This window comes from Plasmodium yoelii, assembly GCF_900002385.2.
Source record: "Plasmodium yoelii strain 17X genome assembly, chromosome: 14".
NCBI lineage: Eukaryota > Apicomplexa > Aconoidasida > Haemosporida > Plasmodiidae > Plasmodium > Plasmodium yoelii.
Window position 1 is genome coordinate 55,546 of NC_036186.2, and position 20,056 is coordinate 75,601.

Here is a 20,056-nt window from a genome sequence, read left to right on the forward strand (position 1 = left end):
AACATATTGTGTTATGCATAATTGAATATAGTTCTGGGCTTACAAGTCTTATATAATATATAATTATGGTTCTTATATATGGTTAGCCAAAAAATAGTAACAAAATATATAATGCGAAGTTATAATATATATGAACGAATTAGACATATGTATTGTAACTTACAAAATATGTTATGCCAATCCTTTCATATTATTGGATATATCCCCTTTTTTGTTACATATTTGGATTTTGTTTCGAGATTAAACATATGGGACGGTACATATATTTAATTAGTATTCAAATTGTAAAAAATTAAATATAAATATAATACTTAGCTCTAACCCGAATATGGACTCCATAAACACAACCCTGATCCACAACATAAAAGCTATATAAAATTATGCAAAAATTACTTTCCAATAGACAGTTTATTAAAATATATAAATCATTATTATTATTCCTGAAATAGTTACTTTCTTTGAATCATATATTAATGATTCATTTTCTTCTTTATATTTTTTATTTTTTCTCTTAAATATTGTTTTTGAACTCTTTTCCGAAATCCAAATAACGAATACTAATATAAAATGTTAAGAAGCGTACGGTTGTTTGTTAATGTTTGCATATATATAATAATATTTTTTAATTCCATATTATTTACCTTGTAAGAAATTCCTAAAAAAAATCCTATTGCACCAAATATCGATAAAACTATAAATAAGTTCTTTGATATCGACGAACTTGATGATGCAACTTCAGAAACTAGTCCAGAAATTTCTACAGAATCGTTTTCAGAACTTTGTATTATTTCTATCGATGGAAAGGATGAATTACCGTTACATTTATTTTTTAAATTATCATAATCAGTCGATAAAGTAGATAATATTTTACTAAATGAACTGTTTTTAGTATTACTATAATATTTCTTAAGTTCTTCATATTTGTTAGCAAATTCATTAGCCTTTCCCAAACATTTTGCGCAATTTGATGTGTTATCATTAAAAACAGTATACATTCCACATAATAATTTAAATGCATCATGCAATGTAGATATAATATTTTTATCCATGTCCTCTTTCGTCAAATCATGTCTTTTATCTATAATATCCTTAAAATTATGACAATCTTTAACATTGTCTACAGTACTTTCATACTTTACATCACTCTTTATAAGTGTAGTATAAAAATATTTTATACTATTATTAAATGAATTTTCCTTTAGGGTTAACATATAAATTAACCATAGGATAATATAATCAACAATATTTATATTATTTTTCCCATAATGCGATAACTCAGAACTCCCAAAAAATTGATTAAGCAAATAAAAAAATCCGGCATTAATTTTTCCGAGATCACTATCACATTTATAATTAAAACAATAACTATTTAAAAAAGTTTTATCTTTAAGTTGATACTTTCCATCATCGGTCAGTGTATTGGGAAAATCATTCCATACATTCTCGAATTTTTCACACTAAGAAAACATTTAAAAACAATTAATAAAAATGTGTATTATTGAAAATTTATTAAAATAAAGTTTAATGATATTTATATATAATACAATGTCAAAAAATGTAAAGTAAATTATTATTATTAAAAATTGCATATACCACTTTGGCATCCATTATAATGGGATATTATTTTTGATTTGTAAATTGAATAAAATCATGCTGTTTTTATATACACTGCATCAAATATGAGACGCAAATACTTTAACCCTATATATAACTGTCTGTAGTTAAATATATTATAAGTTTTTCAATAATTAAATTAATATAAGATAATAACACAGTACTATTACTAAAATCATATTATACTTATTTTATGGCAATTAGCTAAATTACCTTAAATAGAGGGTTTCTTAATACATTTTAGTTAAATATAAATACGATGCATTTTATAAAAAAAATGCTATTCTTACTAACATCTGGTAAAACTCTGTTATAAAAATATATATAATTTTATAAACAATTTAAAGTATGTTTGAACATAGAAAAGGTATATATTTATATTTTATGTTTTAATGATTTCAATTCTAAAACTTAAATACTGTATAAATTTAAAAAATAAAAAATTATATTATTATAATCCTTAAAAGTATATAAATAGTGATTTTTAAAGATATATTAAATACTTATATAATTATTTCTAATATTATATAGCTTTTATTTTTATATAATTATAACATTTACAAAATAAGTTGCATTGTTCCCTTTTTTAATTGCATATACATAATTTTAATATTATTTTATTTAATATAGATAACTTTACAATCTATGTTAATGAGTCCAATAACTTTATTTTTATTCTTATATAATTAAATTTAGAAATATATCTTATTATATAATTTTATAATATATTTTGCACATCTTTCTCACGGTTTAAAACGACAATTAGCACTGAAACCGTATTTATAAGCTTAAATAGGTATTTTAATGCATATTGTTTTAAAAATAATACTTAGTAAATATTAATTATTAACATATAAATAACTATTGATGCAAAATTTAAAGTATAATAAAAAACTATGTGTAATTAGGTTGGTATATTTACATTTTAGATAGGAGAGATAAGGGAAGTATGCTTTTTTAAGACAATTATGTAGTCATATAAGATTTACCTATTCTATATAAATAATTATGTCTTGTATTTCTTTAACATTAAACTTTCAATTCATGTATACATTAAAAATGCCTTAGAATTATTTTCTAAATATATATGTTCTTTTATATTTTATAATAAACTATATTTTTAAGAAAACTATATAATTATTAATATTATTTTGCTTGGTAATGTTAATCTAATGTTATCGCATTAAGCATACTTAAATAAATGTTATAATATTTCATTTGATGTTTTGTGCATATAATTTTAATCTTATTACAAGTTTAATAATATATATCAACTTATTCGAATCAAATAAATTTAATGATTTGTTCGTATTTAATACTTTATCTATTGTTATTGCTATTTTTATTACTGCTATATCACTGTATAGTACAACGGAATAATTAATGCGCTTAATCAAAATACTTTAAATCAATTAGTAATTTTTTTGTTTCATAGTTTTTAAATTATTTTAGTACATATATTATTTAGCAATAACAATATATTTGTGAATTTTATATAACCTAATAAAAATATTATTAATTCAAATTAAATTAATTATTACATACCATTATACTTTGCATTAATATGTAATTGTATATGTTTCACAAATTTAACATATTTCAGTTTTGCCATTGATAAAATATTATATATATTAGAACAATAACGTTAATTTTATATACCAAGTTGTTTATAAGTATTATGGCAAACTATAACATTATATTTTATTAATATACTTATGTTTTTTCTTTTAATTATTTTAAAATATAATATATTTCCAATTTATTTATACCTCAAAACTATAAAATTTACAAATTAATAGTGATTAATATAATGTTATAACTTTATGATAAATTAAAGCGTATAAAGAAACTCTATTAATACTAATTAATTTTAATACAAAAAGAGAATAGTTACTACAATTAAAACATAAAAAATATTGTATATATAGTGCTATTTGTTGTATTACTAAAAATGTTAGATGCATAAAATATATTTTATAGGCATTGTTGTATTGTCGAATCTCGATCGATATACCATACGTCTATATTTTATGATTATCTATTATATATTAGTACTGTACTTATTAATGCCAAAAACACATATATTAATCCGAATATATATTGTAATGTAGGCAATTGTTCCAAATGAATCATCATATAATTAATATCCAACCTCATATATAATTCTATTATTACAATTCAGTTGGCGTAATATAATTGAAATTAAAACAAATATGATACAAATAATAAGTTTTACTAAATAAAATGTTTTATCAACAAAGAAACATATTGTGTTATGCATAATTCAATATAGTTATGAATAACAAGCTTTATATAATAAATAATTATCATATATCATAATATGAATTATATATCCAATATAGACATTTTATTTTAATCATATTAAATCGATATGAACACTAAATTATATATATTATAAATTATGAAAAAATATTATGTAACCCTTTTCATATTAATGACAATGCTCCTTTGGGGTTACAAATTTTTAACTTCATCTAGTGATTAAATATACGGGATGATATATAATTAATTAGTGTTCAAATTGTACAAAATTAATAAAATATAATATTTAATCCTAACCCAAATATGGGTTCCAGAAACACAACCCTAACCCACAACATAAAAACAATATAAAAACTATGATCAAAAATTACTTCGAAATAGACAGTTTCTTAAAATAAATCAATCGTCATATTCAGAATAATTTATTAATGATTCATTCTCTTCTTTACATTTTTTAGCTTTTCTCTTAATTTTTGTTTTTTAAATCGTTTCCGAAATCCAAATAACGAATACTAATATAAAACGTTAAGAAGCGTATGATTTTTTGTTAACGTTTGCATATATATAATGAAAATAATTTTTAAATTCCTTATTATTTACCTTATAAGAAATTCCTAAAAAAATTGCTATTGCAACTAATATCGAAAAAATTGGAATTAATTTACTTACTAGTGATGATTCTGATAATGTAACCTCAGAAAATTCTCCAAGCAATTGTTCAGACCCTTCTATATAAGTTTGCTTAGAAGTTTTTTCAGGACAGTTTACATTATTATCTTTTGTATTTATCTCTGGAAGGGAGTTAGCATCTTTATATTTATTTTTTAAATTATTATAACCATTTGATAATGTAGACAATGCTTGACAATAGGTGCTATATTCACTATTATTAGAATCATTAAGTTCTTTATATATTTTAAAAAAATCTTCAGCTTTTTCAGAACATTTTGTGCATTTTTTTTGATCATCAAATTCAGTATACATTTCACATAATAATTTAAATGCTTTATAAAATTTAGATACAATATTAATATCCATATTCAATACATCATTTTTTTTATCTAAAAGATCCTTATAACTCTTATAATCAGTTAATTCATTTATTTCCTTGGTATACTTATCACAATCATCCATGTATACAATATAAAAACACGATACATTGTCTTTTTCACCTTTCTTTAGGTTTAACATATAACTTAACCATATCAAAATGTAATCAACAATATTGATATTACTTTTTGCAACCGTCTTGAACGTAGAAGAATCACGAAAGAACTCATTAAGCAAATATAAACATCCATCACTTATTTTATCGAAATCACTTTTAAAATCAATATTACAATAATTATCTGAAAAATCAATATTATCACAATGTATATTTAAAAAATCTATATCTTTAAATTGATAATTTCCACTTTTGTCCAATGTATCGGGAAAAGCATCCAATACTTTCTTGAACCTTTTACACTATGAAAACATTTAAAAAGAATTAATAAAAACTCGAATTATTAAAAATTTTATTAAAATAAAGTTTAATGATATTTATATGTAATACAATATAAAAAAATGTAAAGGAAACTATTATTATTAAAAATCGAGTATACCACTTCGGCATCCATTATAATGGGATATTATTTTTGATTTGTAAATTGAGTAGAATCATGTTGTTTTATATACACTGCCCCCAATATGTGACATAAATACTTTAATCCCAAATATAACAACTGTCTGTAGTTAAATATATTATAAGTTTTTCAATAATTAAATTAATATAGAATAATAAAATAATATCATTACAAAGAAACGTTCTATTTGTGTTTATGCTAATTAGCTAAGTTACCTTAAATAGAGAGTTACTTAATACAATTTTTATTAAATGTATATGTAATGAATTTTATACAAAAAATTATATTCTTACTAACATCTGGTATAACTTTATTATAAAAATTGATATATTTTTATAATGAATTTAAAGTATGTTTGAACATAGAAAAGGAATATATTTATATCTTATGTTTTAATGAATGTCCTTCAAAAATTTAAATGCTGTATAAATCTAAAAAGTTAAAAATTATATTATTACTATAATCCTTAAAATATATAAATAGTCATTTCTTAAAACATATTAAATAATTATACACTTGTTTCTAATACTATATACCATGTTTTATTAAAATTATAGTATTTTCAAATTAAGTTGCATTGTTTACTTTCTATGCAATTATATAAATTTATATTGTTTTTAATGAATGTAGATAAATTAAAAAATAATTTGAATGCGTTAAATAACTTTATTTTTATTCCTACATATTCCAATTTAGAAATTTTTTCTATTGGGTAATTTTATAATATATTATACGCATATTTTCCACTCTCTAAAACAACAATTTGCACTGAATCCGTATTTATAAGCTTAAATAAGTCTTTGAATGCATGTTATTTTTAAAATAATGCTCAGTAAATATTAAACATATATACCTACTGATGATATTTTAAAGTATAATAGAAAACTATGTTAATTAGATTGTTATATTGCCTTTAAGAGGAGAGAGATAAGATATATTGCTATTTTAATATATTAATTTAGATAAACATTTGCTAAATGTTTTACTTAGTTCATTTTTATCTTATACATTTTATTGTATAGTTATCAATGTATATACATTCAAATGATTTATTAAAAATACTATATTTTATTAATTCTACAAAAAACAATAATAATATAATATGCGTTAATATTGAATAATAAAATGATATTTAATATTAATTAAGTATTTAACCCTTTCTCCATTAATCCATATTTTTAGAATATAAAACTACAATTTCCAAATTGAATAATTAACAAATATATAATGTATTATTATGTCTTTTCAATAAAATTAATATTTAATTATATGAAGGTTTCACAATAAAACAATATTTTAATATTAACTATTGGTAATTTCTAGATTATATGTATAGTCATATAATAATGCATTATATCTATAATATTAAACTTTAATAGTATATTTATATTTTATTTTTTAACTATTTTAAAATATAATATATTTATACCTCAAAATTTAAAAATTAATAGTGATTAATATAATGTTCTATCTTTATGATAAATAAATTAAAACGTATGAAGCAACTTCTATTAATACAATTACAACTTCAAAAAATGTTAGAAGCACAACAATAATTTATAGACTATGTTATATTATCGATTTTCGATCGATACTTATGAATCTATATTTTATGATTATCTATTATACATTAGTAGTGTGCTTAATTAACATTAAAAATATAATCATTAATATGAAGATATATTATAATGTAGGCAATTGCTTCAAATGAATCGAATTATAATTATACTCTGATAATAATATTATTATACAGTTCAGTTGGATAACATGATTTAAATTAAAATCAATATGTCACAAATAATAAGTTTTACTAAATAAAATATTTCACCAAATAAAGAAACATATTATGATATGCATAATTCAATAAATCCACATATTAACTTTTATATAGGCAATTATGATATAGCATAATATGAATTAATATATGTAATATAGTTATTTTACTTTAATCATATTAAATATATATTAACACTCAATTATATATATTATAACTTATAAATATGTTATATAACCCCATTTATATTAGCTTATCCCCATTTTGGGTTGAATATTTGGGCATCATCTCTTGATTAAACATACGGGGTTTTACATATATTAAATTAGTGTTTAAGTTATAAAAAATTAAATGCAATGTAATACATAGCTCTAACCCGAATATGGGTTCCAAAACATAAAAATTATATAAAAATTATGCTAAAATTACTTCGAAATAGACAATTTCCTAAAATATATCAATCATTATTACTATTACGGAATAACCATTACTCTTCGAATCATATTAATGACCCATTTTCTTCTTTATTTTTTTAGCTTTTCTCTTAAATGTTGTTTTTGAGATCGTTTCCGAAATCCAAATAACGAATACTAATATAAAATGTTAAGAAGCGTACGGTTGCTCGTTAATATTTATATATATATATATATATATAATATTTTTTTTTTAATTCCTTATTATTTACCTTATAAGAAACTCCCAATAAAATTGATGCTGCAACAAATATAATTGCAATTGTAATTAGCGTATTTTTTGTCACTGGACATTCTGTTACTGGACATTCTTTCATTGGACATTCTTCCACTGGACATTCTGTCACTGGGCTTTTTGTCGCTGAACTTCGTGAACAAGATTTAAGGGATTCGATATTACTACATACATTATTTTTATATTTCTCTTTAAATTTGTCATAATCTTTTGATAAACTTAACCAAAGTTGAAAATAAGAACTTCCTTTATTAATATCTAAACCATTTTTAAGTTTTTCATATTGTTCATAAAATTCTCCAGCATTTTTTAAACATGTATTGCATTGGATTTTTTTTCTACCAACTTCACTATCCATATCACATAATAATTTAAATATTTCATAAAAATTAGATATATCTTTAATACCAATATTCATCGATTCTATTTTTGTATCTATAACACTTATATTAATCTTACTATCATTATCACCAATTTTTTTCTGATCATAACAACTATTTGTTTTTATATGTTTAGTATAAAAATCCTTTAATGGGGTGGTTCCATTTTCTGTTTTTTGATTCAGTATGTGACCTAACCATAAAATAGCGTATTCAGCAAATTTATCATTCTCTAAATTTTCCACATTAACATATTCCTTATAGAAACTTAGCAATGCTATAAAAGCAGAACTAATTTTTTTGTCATCATTATCACAGTTTTGGTTAGGACAATGCATTTTGGTTAAACTTCCTTCTAACATATAATTTTGAGAATTTTTATCGAAGACAAGACCTTTATCGGCCATTATAAGTCCATCACACTACGAATATATTTTACGAATTAAACAAAAGAATGTATTAATATAAATGTTACTAAAATGAAAATTAATATAATTTATAGTTAATGCAACATCCAAATAATGTAAGAAAAAGGATATATACCAGATTAACAGCCATTATAATGAAATTCCGTTATAATTTGGAGATTATGTGGGATGATGTTATTTATATATATTGCATAAATATATGTTATATTTACTTAATCTCTTTACATACCAATTACCTTTCGTTAGATATATTCTTAATTTTAACTTCATATAAAATAATAATATAGTAGTATTACTAAAATCATATTATACTTATTTTATGACATTTAGCTAAATTACCTTAAATAGAGGGTTGCTTAATACATTTTATACAAAAAATACTATTCTTACTAACATTTGGTATAACTTTATTATAAAAATTAATATACTTTTATAATGAATTTAAAAAATATATACTTATACATATGCTTTAATATAGAACGTAAACAACGCCCTAAAACTTAAATACTGTATAAATTTAAAAATAAAAAAGTTTTATTATTATTATTATAATCCTTAAAACCATATAAATAATAATTTTTAAAATATATTAAATATTTATATACTTGTTTCTTATAATATATAATATAGTTTTTTTTAATTATAGTATTTTAAAGTTATATGCTCCATTTTCTATGCAAATTACATAATTTTAATATTACTTTTAATTAATATATATACATTCCAATTATATTTTAACATTTTCAATAACTTTATTTTTATTCTTACATATTCCAAATTATAAGTATTTCTTATTGGGTAATTTTATAATATATTTTCCCATCTTTTCCATTTTTTAAAATAACAATTAGCACTGAACCCGTACTTATAAGCTTAAATAAGTCTTTGAATGCATATTATTTTTAAAATAATACTTAGTAAATATTAAACATATATACCTACTGATGATATTTTAAAGTATAATATAAAACGATGTTTAATTAGGTTGTTATATTATCCTTTAAGAGAAGAGAGATAAGATATATTAGTCATTTTAATATATAAATTAAGTTGAATATTCGCTAAATGTTTTGCACTGCTCATTCTTATATTATATATTTATTGTTATTGTTATCAATGGATATACATTAAAATAATTCGTTAAATTTTCTATATTTTATTAATTATATGGTAAAATAATGCTATTTAAGATTAAAAAATGATGATTCATTAAACAATGATAATATAATATGTAATATTGAAATGACATTTGAGATTAATTGAGTCTTTAACCCTTTCTTTATCCAGTTTTTTATAATATAAAACTACAAATCCCCAATTGGATCTTTAACAAAATATATAACATTGATACCTTTATAATGTATTATTATTTATCTTTTCGATAAAATTAATATTTAATTATATGAAGTTTCCACAATAAAATAATATTTCAATATTAATTATTAGTATTTTATTAGATTATATGCATAAGCATATAATAATAACATTAAATTTACATACCAAGTTTTTTATAAGTATTATAACAAAATATAACATAAAATTTTATTATATACTTATATTTTATTTTTTAACTATTTAAAAATATAATTTATTTATACTTCAAAACAATAAAGTTTAAAAATTAATATCAATTAATCTAATGTTATACATTTATAGTAAATACATTAATGTATATAGAACTATATCTATTATTTGAATTTAAAACTTTAGAATAAAATGAAACTATATATAATCGAAAGTTAAAAGGATAGTATGTCTATATCTATAATGTAATTTTTTATTAATATGTACATTTTTATTGTATTATAAAAAATGTTAGATGCATAAAACATCTTTTATAGATATTGTTATATTGTCGATTCTCGATCAATGTTTATGAATCCATATTTTATGACTATCTATTATATATTTTTGATATGTTTAATTAATCTTAAAAACACACATGTTAATATAAATATATATTGTAATTTAGATGCATATTCAAAATAAATCGAATTATAATTATACTCTGATATATAAAATTATCATACTGTTCGGTTATAAAAATACGATTTAAATTAAAATAAATATGATACAAATAATACGTTTTACTAAATAAAATGTTTCATCAAATAAAGAAATATATTATGATATGCATAATTCATTATAATTATGATGAACAACCTTTATATAATAAATAATTATGATATATCATAATATGAATTGATATATAAAATATAGACATTTTATTTTAATCATATTAAATCGGCATGAACACTCAATTATATACATTATAACTTATGAAATATGTTATGTAATCCCATTTATATTAAATTATGCCCCTTTTTGATTGCATATTTGAACTTTTGAACTTTATATTATGATTAAACATACGGAAATGGTACATATATTTAATTAGTGTTCAAATTATAAAAAAATAAATAAAGATATAATACTTAACCCTAACCCATAACATAAAAACTATATAAAAATTATGCAAAAATTGTGACCCCAAATTACTTCGAAATAGACAGTTTCTTAACATATATCAATAATTATTACTATTCCTGAAATAGTCACTGCTCTTCGAATTATATATTAATGAATCATTTTCTTCATTATATTTTTTATTTTTTCTCTTAATTTTTGTTTTTGAAATCGTTTTCGAAATCCAAATAACGAATACTAATATAAAAATGGTAAAGGTAATATATATTTTTTGATAATCACATATAAGGAATTACTAAAATAAATTATATATATTATATTTTTAAATTCCTTATTATTTACCTTATAAGAAATTCCCAAAAAAATTGGTATTGCAACAAATATAAATGCAATTGAAATTAGTGAATAAGTTAGAAGGGATGAAAAATTATTACATTTACTTTTTAAATTATCATAATCATTTGATAAAATAGACAACATTCGAATATATGAATCGTCTCCATAATTACTAGAATCTTTCTTAAGTTCTTCATATTTTTTAAAAAATTCATTATAATATTCCCAATATTTCTCGCATTTTGGATTGATTTCATCAACTTCATTATACATGTTACATAATAATATAAATGCTTCATAAAATTTAGACATATATTCAAAATTAATATTCAGAAAATCATTATTTTTATTTATAAGCTCAATATAAGTTGTATTCTCCGCAGAATCCTTTATAGATTCTTTATACTCCTTGACATTTTGCATATGATTAGTATAGAAATCAATCAAATTAGTAATTCCATTATCTGTTTTTTGATGTAACTTATAACTTAACCACGCCAAAATGTATGCAACAGCATTGGTATTACTGTTTGGGCAATACTCACACAAATAATAACCCATAAAAATTTTATTAAACAAAAATAAACACCAACCGTTAATTTTATCGATATCATCATATGAATCTTTATTGAAATACTGTTTGTATTCATTATCATCTTTAAATTTATATTTTCCATTATCCAATTCATCGGGAAACCAACTCCTTACAGCAAAGAACAAATTACACTAAGAAAACATTTAAAAAAGTATAATAAAATTATACGTTAATGAAAATCTTATAAAATAAAGTTTTATAATATTTATATATAATACAATATCATAAAATGTAAAGGAAATTATTATTATTAAAAAATATATATACCAGATCCTTATTCATTATAATGGGGTTTTATTTTTGATTTGTAAATTGAGAGAATCATGCTGTTTTATATACACTGCACCAAATATACGACGCAAATACTTTAGCCCTATATATAACAACGGTCTGTAGTTAAATATATTATAAGTTTTTCAATAATTAAATTAATATAGAATAATATTATTACTAAAGAAACGGTCTATTCCTGTTTTTGATAACTAATAATCTGCCTTAAATTGGAGACATTTAATACATTTTGGTCAGATGTATAATATAATTTATGATTATTAGTAACATCCATTATAATTTTATTATAAAAATTTAAGTAGTTTAGTAATGAATTTAAAATATTCCCTCTTATATTTGTGTCTCAATATAGAAAAATACAATTTTTTTTCTCATGCTTTAATAAATCTATTATTAGTATAATTTTTAAAAGTATATAAATATATATTTATATACTTGTTTCTTATAATATAGTTTTTTCTAAAATTATAACATTTACAAAGTTCCATTTTTCTATTTTCTATGCAAATTATATACATTTATATTGCTTTTAATGAATATAGATAAATTCATAATCCATTTTAATGATTCCGATAACTATATTTTCATTTCTATATACTTCAATTTATAAATATACCTTATTGAGTAATTTTACAATATATTTTACGCATAATTTTCACGGTTTAAAATAATTAGCACTGAACCTGTATTTGTAAGCTTAAATACGTTTTTATATGTATATTGTTTTTAAAATAATACTAATTAAATACTAAATATTAACATATAAATAAATATTGATGGAAATTTTAAAGTATAATAGAAAACTATGTTTAATTAAGTTATTATATTTTACTTTAAGAGGAGAGAGATAAGATATCTTTGCTCTTTTATTATTTAAATTTATATAAATATTCTCTAAATGCTCTGAATTGTTCATTTTTATCTTATATAATCTATTGTTATAGTTATTAATGCATATACATTCAAATAATTTATTAAAATTTCTATATTTTATTAATTATATGGTAACGTAATGTTTTAGATTAAAAATGATTATTCAATAAAAACTAATAATATAATAAGAGTTAATATGGAATAATAAAATGACAGTTAACATGAATTGAGTCTTTATCATTTTCTCCATGGATCCAAATTTTTATAATATAAAACCACATATCCTGAAGTGGATCTTTAACAAATATATAAAAATTATATCATTATAATGCATTATTATTTTTCTTTTCGATAATATTAATGTTTATTATATGAAGGTTTCACAATAAAATAATATTTCAATATTAGTTATTGATAGAGTATTTTATTAGATTATATGTATAGGTATATATAATAATGCATTTTACCTACCATATTATTTATAATTGTTAGAACAAAGTATAATATTAAACTTTATTAATATATTTATATTTTATTTTTTAACTATTTTAAAATATAATATATTTATACCTTAAAATATAAAATTTCAAAATTAATAGAGATTAATCTATTATTATACCTTTATGATAATTAAATTAATATATATAACTATTCCTATCAATATAAATTAGAACATTAATATAAATGCAAATTATTGAAATGAAAAAAATAAGTTTATATATATTTATAAATTTATTATAATATATATAGTGTATTTTTTATGTATTACTAAAAATGTTAGATGCATAAAATGCATTTTATAGATAACGTTGTATTGTCGAATACCGATCGATATTTTATGAATATATATTATTACAGTTCAGTTGTATAACATGATTTAAATTAAAATAAATATGATATAAATAATAAGTTTTATTAAATAAAATATTCCATGAAATAAAGAAACATGTTATTATATGCATAATTGAATATAGCTATGGGTTATCAAGACTTATATAATAGGCAATTATGATATAGCATAATATGAATTAATATATGTAATATAGTTATTTTACTTTAATCATATTAAATATATATTAATACTTAATTATATATATTATAACTTATGAAAAAATGTTATACAACCCAATTCATATTAGCTTATCCCCATTTTGGCGTGCATATTGGGACATCATCTCTTGACTAAACATACGGGATGGTACATATATTTAATTACTGTTCAAGTTATAAAAAATTAAATTACAATATAATATGGGTCCCGAAACATAATAATTATATAAAAATTATGCAAAAATTATTATAAAAATTACTTATTTCCAAATAGACAATGTCTTAAAATATATCAACTATTATTACTATTCCTGGGATTATCACTACTCTTCGAATCACATATTAATGATTCATTCTCTTCTTTATATTTTTTATTTTTTCTCTTATTTGTTGTTTTTTAAATCGTTTCCGAAATCCAAATAATGAATACTAATATAAAACGATAAACACATTATTTTTTTGTTAACGTTTACATATGTATAATTAAAATAATATTTAAATGTAATAATTTTCAAATTCCTTATTATTTACCTTATAAGAAATTCCTAAAAAAAATGCTATTGCACCAAATATCGATAAAACTGTAAATAATTTGTTTGCTATCGACGAACTTGATGGTGCATCTTCAGAAATTACTGCAGATCTTAAATTTTGTTCAGGACATTTTGGAGTAATATTTGGTTTGTTTATCGCTGGAAAGGATGAACTGTCTTTGCATTTCTTTTTAAAATTATCATAATCATTTGATAAAGTACACAATAGTTTATTATAGGAACTATCATTAGTAATACTAGAATCATCATTAAGTTCTTTATATTTTTTAGCAAATTCATTAGCATCATTCAAACATTTTGTGCAATCTGACGTGCTATCAATAAATCTAGTATGCATGTTACATAATGATTTAAATGGAGCATAAAATTTAGATATAGTTTTAATATCCATATTCACAATTTTTTTTTTATCTAAAAGATCCTTATAACTAGTATAATCCGTAAAACCAGCTATAGAATTTTTATACTTATTTTGATTTGATATATCTATACTATAAAAATATTGTAGACTGTTGTTTGCTTCATTTTCTTTTAGGTTTAACATATAACTTAACCATATCATAATGTAATAAAAAATATCGTTATTAGTTTTTTCATCAAAGTTAAACGAATTAGAATCCCCAAAAAATCCACTAAGCAAATAAAAAAATCCAGCACTAATTTTTTTGATATCAGTATCACATTGACCATTATCACAATGACTATTTAAAAAATTATTAGTTTCAAATTCATGATATTTATTATTGGTCAATGTATCGGGAAAATTCTCCCATACATTCTCGAATTTTTCACACTAAGAAAAGATTTAAAAACAATTAATAAAACGTGTATTATTGAAAATTTTATTAAAATAAAGTTTAATGATATATATAATACAATATCAAAAAATATAAAGGAAATTATTATTATTAACAAATGCATATACCACTTTCTTATTCATTATAATGGAATCTTATTTTTGATTTGTAAATTGAGTAAAATAATCCTGCTTTATATACACTGTCCCCAATATGTGACGCAAATACTTTAACCCTATATATAAAAACTGTCTGTAGTTAAGTATATTATATGTTTTTCAATAATTAAATTAATATAGAATAATAAAATAATATTATTACTAAGGGAACGCTTTATTTCTTTTTGTGACAATTATTTAAATTACCTTAAATAGAGGGTTGCTTAATACATTTTTGATTAAATATAGATATGATGGATTTTATACAAAAAATTATATTCTTATATCATTTGGTATAACTTTATTATAATTTTATAATGAATTTAAAGTATATTTGAACATAGAAAAGGAATATATTTATATCTTATGTTTTAATGGTCGCCCTTCTAAAACTTAAATATTGTATATATCTAAAAAATAAAAAGTTATATTATTACTATAATCTTCAAACGTATATATATATAGTAATTTATTAAAATATATTAAATTTGTATATACCTTTTCTTATAATATATAATATATTTTTTCTAAAATTATAACATTTATAAAATAAGTTGCATTGTTCCTTTTTTAATTGCATATACATAATTCTAATATTATTTTTATTTAATATATATGCGTCCAATTACATTTTAACATTTTCAATAACTTTATTTTTATTCTTATATAATTAAATTTAGAAATATATCTTATTATATAATTTTATAATATATTTTGCACATCTTTCTCACGGTTTAAAACGACAATTAACACTGTAACCGTATTTATATGCTTAAATAAGACTTTTAATGCATATTGCTTTTAAAATGATACTTAGTAAATATTAAATATTAGCACATAACTAACTATTGATGCAAATTTTAAAGTATAATATAAAACTATGCGTAATTAAATTGTTATATTTATATTTTAGATAGGAGAGATAAGGGAATTATACTTTTTTAAGACAATTATGTAGCTATATAAGATTTACCTATTCTATATAGCTAATTATGTATTGTATTCCTTTAACATTAAAGCTTCAATTCGTGTATACATTAAAAATTCCTTAGAATTATTTTCTAAATATATAGTTTGCTTTTATATTTTATAATAAACTATATTTTTAAGAAAACTATATAATTATTAATATTATTTTGCTTGGTAATGTTATTCTAATGATATCGCATTAAGCATACTTAAATAAATGTTATAATATTTCATTTGATGTTTTGTGCATATAATTTTAATCTTATTACAAGTTTAAAAATATATATCAACGTATTCGAATCAAATTAACATAATATATTTTTTCGTATTTAATACTTTATCTATTGTTATTACTATTATTATTACTGCTATATCACTGTATAGTACAACGGAATAATTAATGCGCTTAATCAAAATACTTTAAATCAATTAGTAATTTTTTTGTTTCATTGTTTTAAAGTATAACATTTAGAACATATTTTTTGTAATAACAATATATTTAAATTATAAATTTAGAGTTTTTATATATTAATAACCTAATAAAAATATTATTAATTCAAATTAAATTAATTATTACATACTTTTTCTGTATACTTTGCATTAATATATAATTGTATATATTCCCCAAAATTAACATATTTCAGTTTTAGTCATTGATACAATATTATATATATTAGAACAATAACGTTAATTTCATGTAATATATTGTTTATAAGCATCATATCAAACTATAACATTAAATTTTATTATGTACTTATATTTTATTTTTTAACTATTTTAAAATATAATTTATTTATACCTCAAAACTATAAAGTTTAAAAATTAATAGTTAATAATTTAATATTATATCTTTATAGAAAATAAATTAATGTATAAAGAACAATTCCTATTATTTGAATTTAAAGCTTTAGCATAAAATGAAACTATATATAATCGAAAGTTAAAAGGATAGTATGTCTATATCTATAATGTAGTTATTAATATGTATATTTTTATTGTATTATAAAAAATGTTAGATGCATAAAACATCTTTTATAGATACTATTGTGTTGTTGAACCTCGATCGATATACCATCCATCTATATTTTATGACTATCTATTATATATTGGTAATATGTTTAATAACAATAAAAATATACGAATTAATCTGAAGGTATATTATAATGTAGACAATTGTTCCAAATGAATCTAATTATAATTTATACTATGATATATAATATCATTATACTGTTCGGTTATCAAAATACGATTTAAATTAAAACAAATGATACAAATAATAAGTTTTACTAAATAAAATGTTTTATCAAATAAAGAAACATATTGTATTATGCATAATTTGATGTAATCACATATTAACAAATTTTATATAATGGGAATTATGATATAGCAAATATCTATATTAATATATTCAATATAGACATTTTTTTTAATATTGTTAAATCGATATGAACACTAAATTATATATATTATAATTTATGAAAAAATATTATGTAACCCTTTTCATATTAATGACAATGCTCCTTTTGGGTTACAAATTTTTTAATTCATCTAGTGATTAAACATACGGATATAGTATATATATTTAATTAGTGTTCAAATTATATAAAATTAAATGCAATATAATACTTACCCCTAACCCGAATATGGGTCCCACAACATAATAACTACATAAAAATTATGCAAAAATTATGACAAAAAAATATTTCTTAATAGACAATTTCCTAAAATTTATCAATCATTATTAATCTTCGAATCATATATTAATGATCCATTTTCTTTATTTTTTTAGCTTTTCTCTTAAATGGTGTTTTTGGGTTCGTTTCCGAAATCCAAATAACGAATACTAATATAAAATGTTAAGAAGCGTACGGTTGTTTGTTAATGTTTACATATATATAATATTTTTTTTTTAATTCCTTATTATTTACCCTATAAGAAACTCCCAATAAAATTGCTATTGCACCAAATATCGATAAAACCGGAATTAATTTGCTTGCTATCGACGAACTTGATGATGCAACTTCAGAAATTTGTTCAGAACATTTTGCAGGAATTTTTTCTTTTTCTATCGTTGGAAATGACGAAGAATTGGAACAATTAACATCATTAAATTTCTTTTTTAAATTATCATAATCTGTTGATAAAGTACAGAATATTTGTTTATATGAACTGTCATCAGTATTATTAGAACCTTCATTAAGTTTTTTATATTTTTCAACAAATTGATTAGCTTTGTCTAAATATTTTGAGCAATCTTCCTTATTTTCATCAAATTCAGCATACATTTCACATAATAATTTAAATGGATCATAAAATTTAGATATATCTTTAATTTTCATTTTCATTAATTTTTTTTTATTTATAAGATCATCATAACTATTATAAGCATCAACATCATCTATAGAATTTTTATACTTATTATCATTTATAAAATCATCATAAAATTCATTTATATACGTTATTCCTGGGATATCCTTTAGATTTAACATATAACTTAACCATATGATAATGTATTCAACAATATTTATGTTATTTTTTGCAACAGACTCAAACGAACCAGAATCCTTAAAGAATCCATCAAGCAAATATAAAATTCCAGCATTCATTTTATTGATATAACTAGAACAATTATTATTACAATACTCTTTGAAAAAATTACCATCATTAAATTGATACTTTTTATTTTCGTCTAATTTATCGAGAAAATCCTCCCATACATTCTTGAACCTTTTACACTAAGAAAACATTTAAAAAAGTATAATAAAATTATACGTTAATAAAACTCTTATAAAATAAAATTTAATGATATTTATATATAATACAATATCAAAAAATGTGAAGGAAATTATTATTTTAAAAAAAATGTATATACCACTTCCTTATTCATTATAATGGGGTTTTATTTGTTATTTGTAAATTGAGTAAAATCATGCTGTTTTATATACACTTCCTCCAATATGTGACATAAATACTTTAATCCTATATATTGCAGCTGTCTGTAGTTAAATATATTATAAGTTTTTCAATAATGAAATTAATATAAGATAATAAAACAATAATATTAATAAAGAAACGGTCCATTCCTTTTTTTGATAACTACTAAGCTGCCTTAAATTGGAGATATTTAATACATTTTGGTCAGATGTATAATATAATTTATGATTATTAATAACATCCATTATAATTTTATTATA

General features: G+C 20.0%; 6 protein-coding genes across 6 annotated transcripts; all 6 read right to left on the reverse strand.

Annotated features, from left to right (window-relative positions):
* Positions 1 to 470: 470 nt before the first annotated feature.
* Positions 471 to 1,608, reverse strand: PY17X_1400055 (PIR protein; the record flags this gene model as incomplete). Its single annotated transcript, XM_022955379.1, has 3 exons — positions 471 to 557; positions 642 to 1,457; positions 1,594 to 1,608. The coding sequence occupies 3 exons, from the start codon at positions 1,606 to 1,608 to the stop codon at positions 471 to 473; spliced, it is 918 nt and encodes a 305-aa protein (XP_022810854.1).
* A 2,714-nt stretch (positions 1,609 to 4,322) lies between these two features.
* On the reverse strand, positions 4,323 to 5,516 carry PY17X_1400057 (uncharacterized protein; the record flags this gene model as incomplete). Its single annotated transcript, XM_721073.2, has 3 exons — positions 4,323 to 4,409; positions 4,498 to 5,364; positions 5,502 to 5,516. The coding sequence occupies 3 exons, from the start codon at positions 5,514 to 5,516 to the stop codon at positions 4,323 to 4,325; spliced, it is 969 nt and encodes a 322-aa protein (XP_726166.2).
* A 2,304-nt stretch (positions 5,517 to 7,820) lies between these two features.
* Positions 7,821 to 8,942, reverse strand: PY17X_1400059 (PIR protein; the record flags this gene model as incomplete). Its single annotated transcript, XM_022957364.1, has 3 exons — positions 7,821 to 7,886; positions 7,982 to 8,806; positions 8,928 to 8,942. 3 exons carry the CDS (start codon positions 8,940 to 8,942, stop codon positions 7,821 to 7,823), a joined length of 906 nt encoding a protein of 301 aa, XP_022811091.1.
* A 2,447-nt stretch (positions 8,943 to 11,389) lies between these two features.
* PY17X_1400063 (PIR protein) lies at positions 11,390 to 12,452 on the reverse strand (the record flags this gene model as incomplete). Its single annotated transcript, XM_022957372.1, has 3 exons — positions 11,390 to 11,476; positions 11,582 to 12,301; positions 12,438 to 12,452. The coding sequence occupies 3 exons, from the start codon at positions 12,450 to 12,452 to the stop codon at positions 11,390 to 11,392; spliced, it is 822 nt and encodes a 273-aa protein (XP_022811092.1).
* A 2,274-nt stretch (positions 12,453 to 14,726) lies between these two features.
* Positions 14,727 to 15,878, reverse strand: PY17X_1400067 (PIR protein; the record flags this gene model as incomplete). Its single annotated transcript, XM_022957381.2, has 3 exons — positions 14,727 to 14,813; positions 14,916 to 15,731; positions 15,864 to 15,878. The coding sequence occupies 3 exons, from the start codon at positions 15,876 to 15,878 to the stop codon at positions 14,727 to 14,729; spliced, it is 918 nt and encodes a 305-aa protein (XP_022811093.2).
* A 2,761-nt stretch (positions 15,879 to 18,639) lies between these two features.
* PY17X_1400071 (PIR protein) lies at positions 18,640 to 19,749 on the reverse strand (the record flags this gene model as incomplete). Its single annotated transcript, XM_022956580.1, has 3 exons — positions 18,640 to 18,705; positions 18,791 to 19,597; positions 19,735 to 19,749. The coding sequence occupies 3 exons, from the start codon at positions 19,747 to 19,749 to the stop codon at positions 18,640 to 18,642; spliced, it is 888 nt and encodes a 295-aa protein (XP_022810774.1).
* Between the last annotated feature and the right edge of the window lie 307 nt (positions 19,750 to 20,056).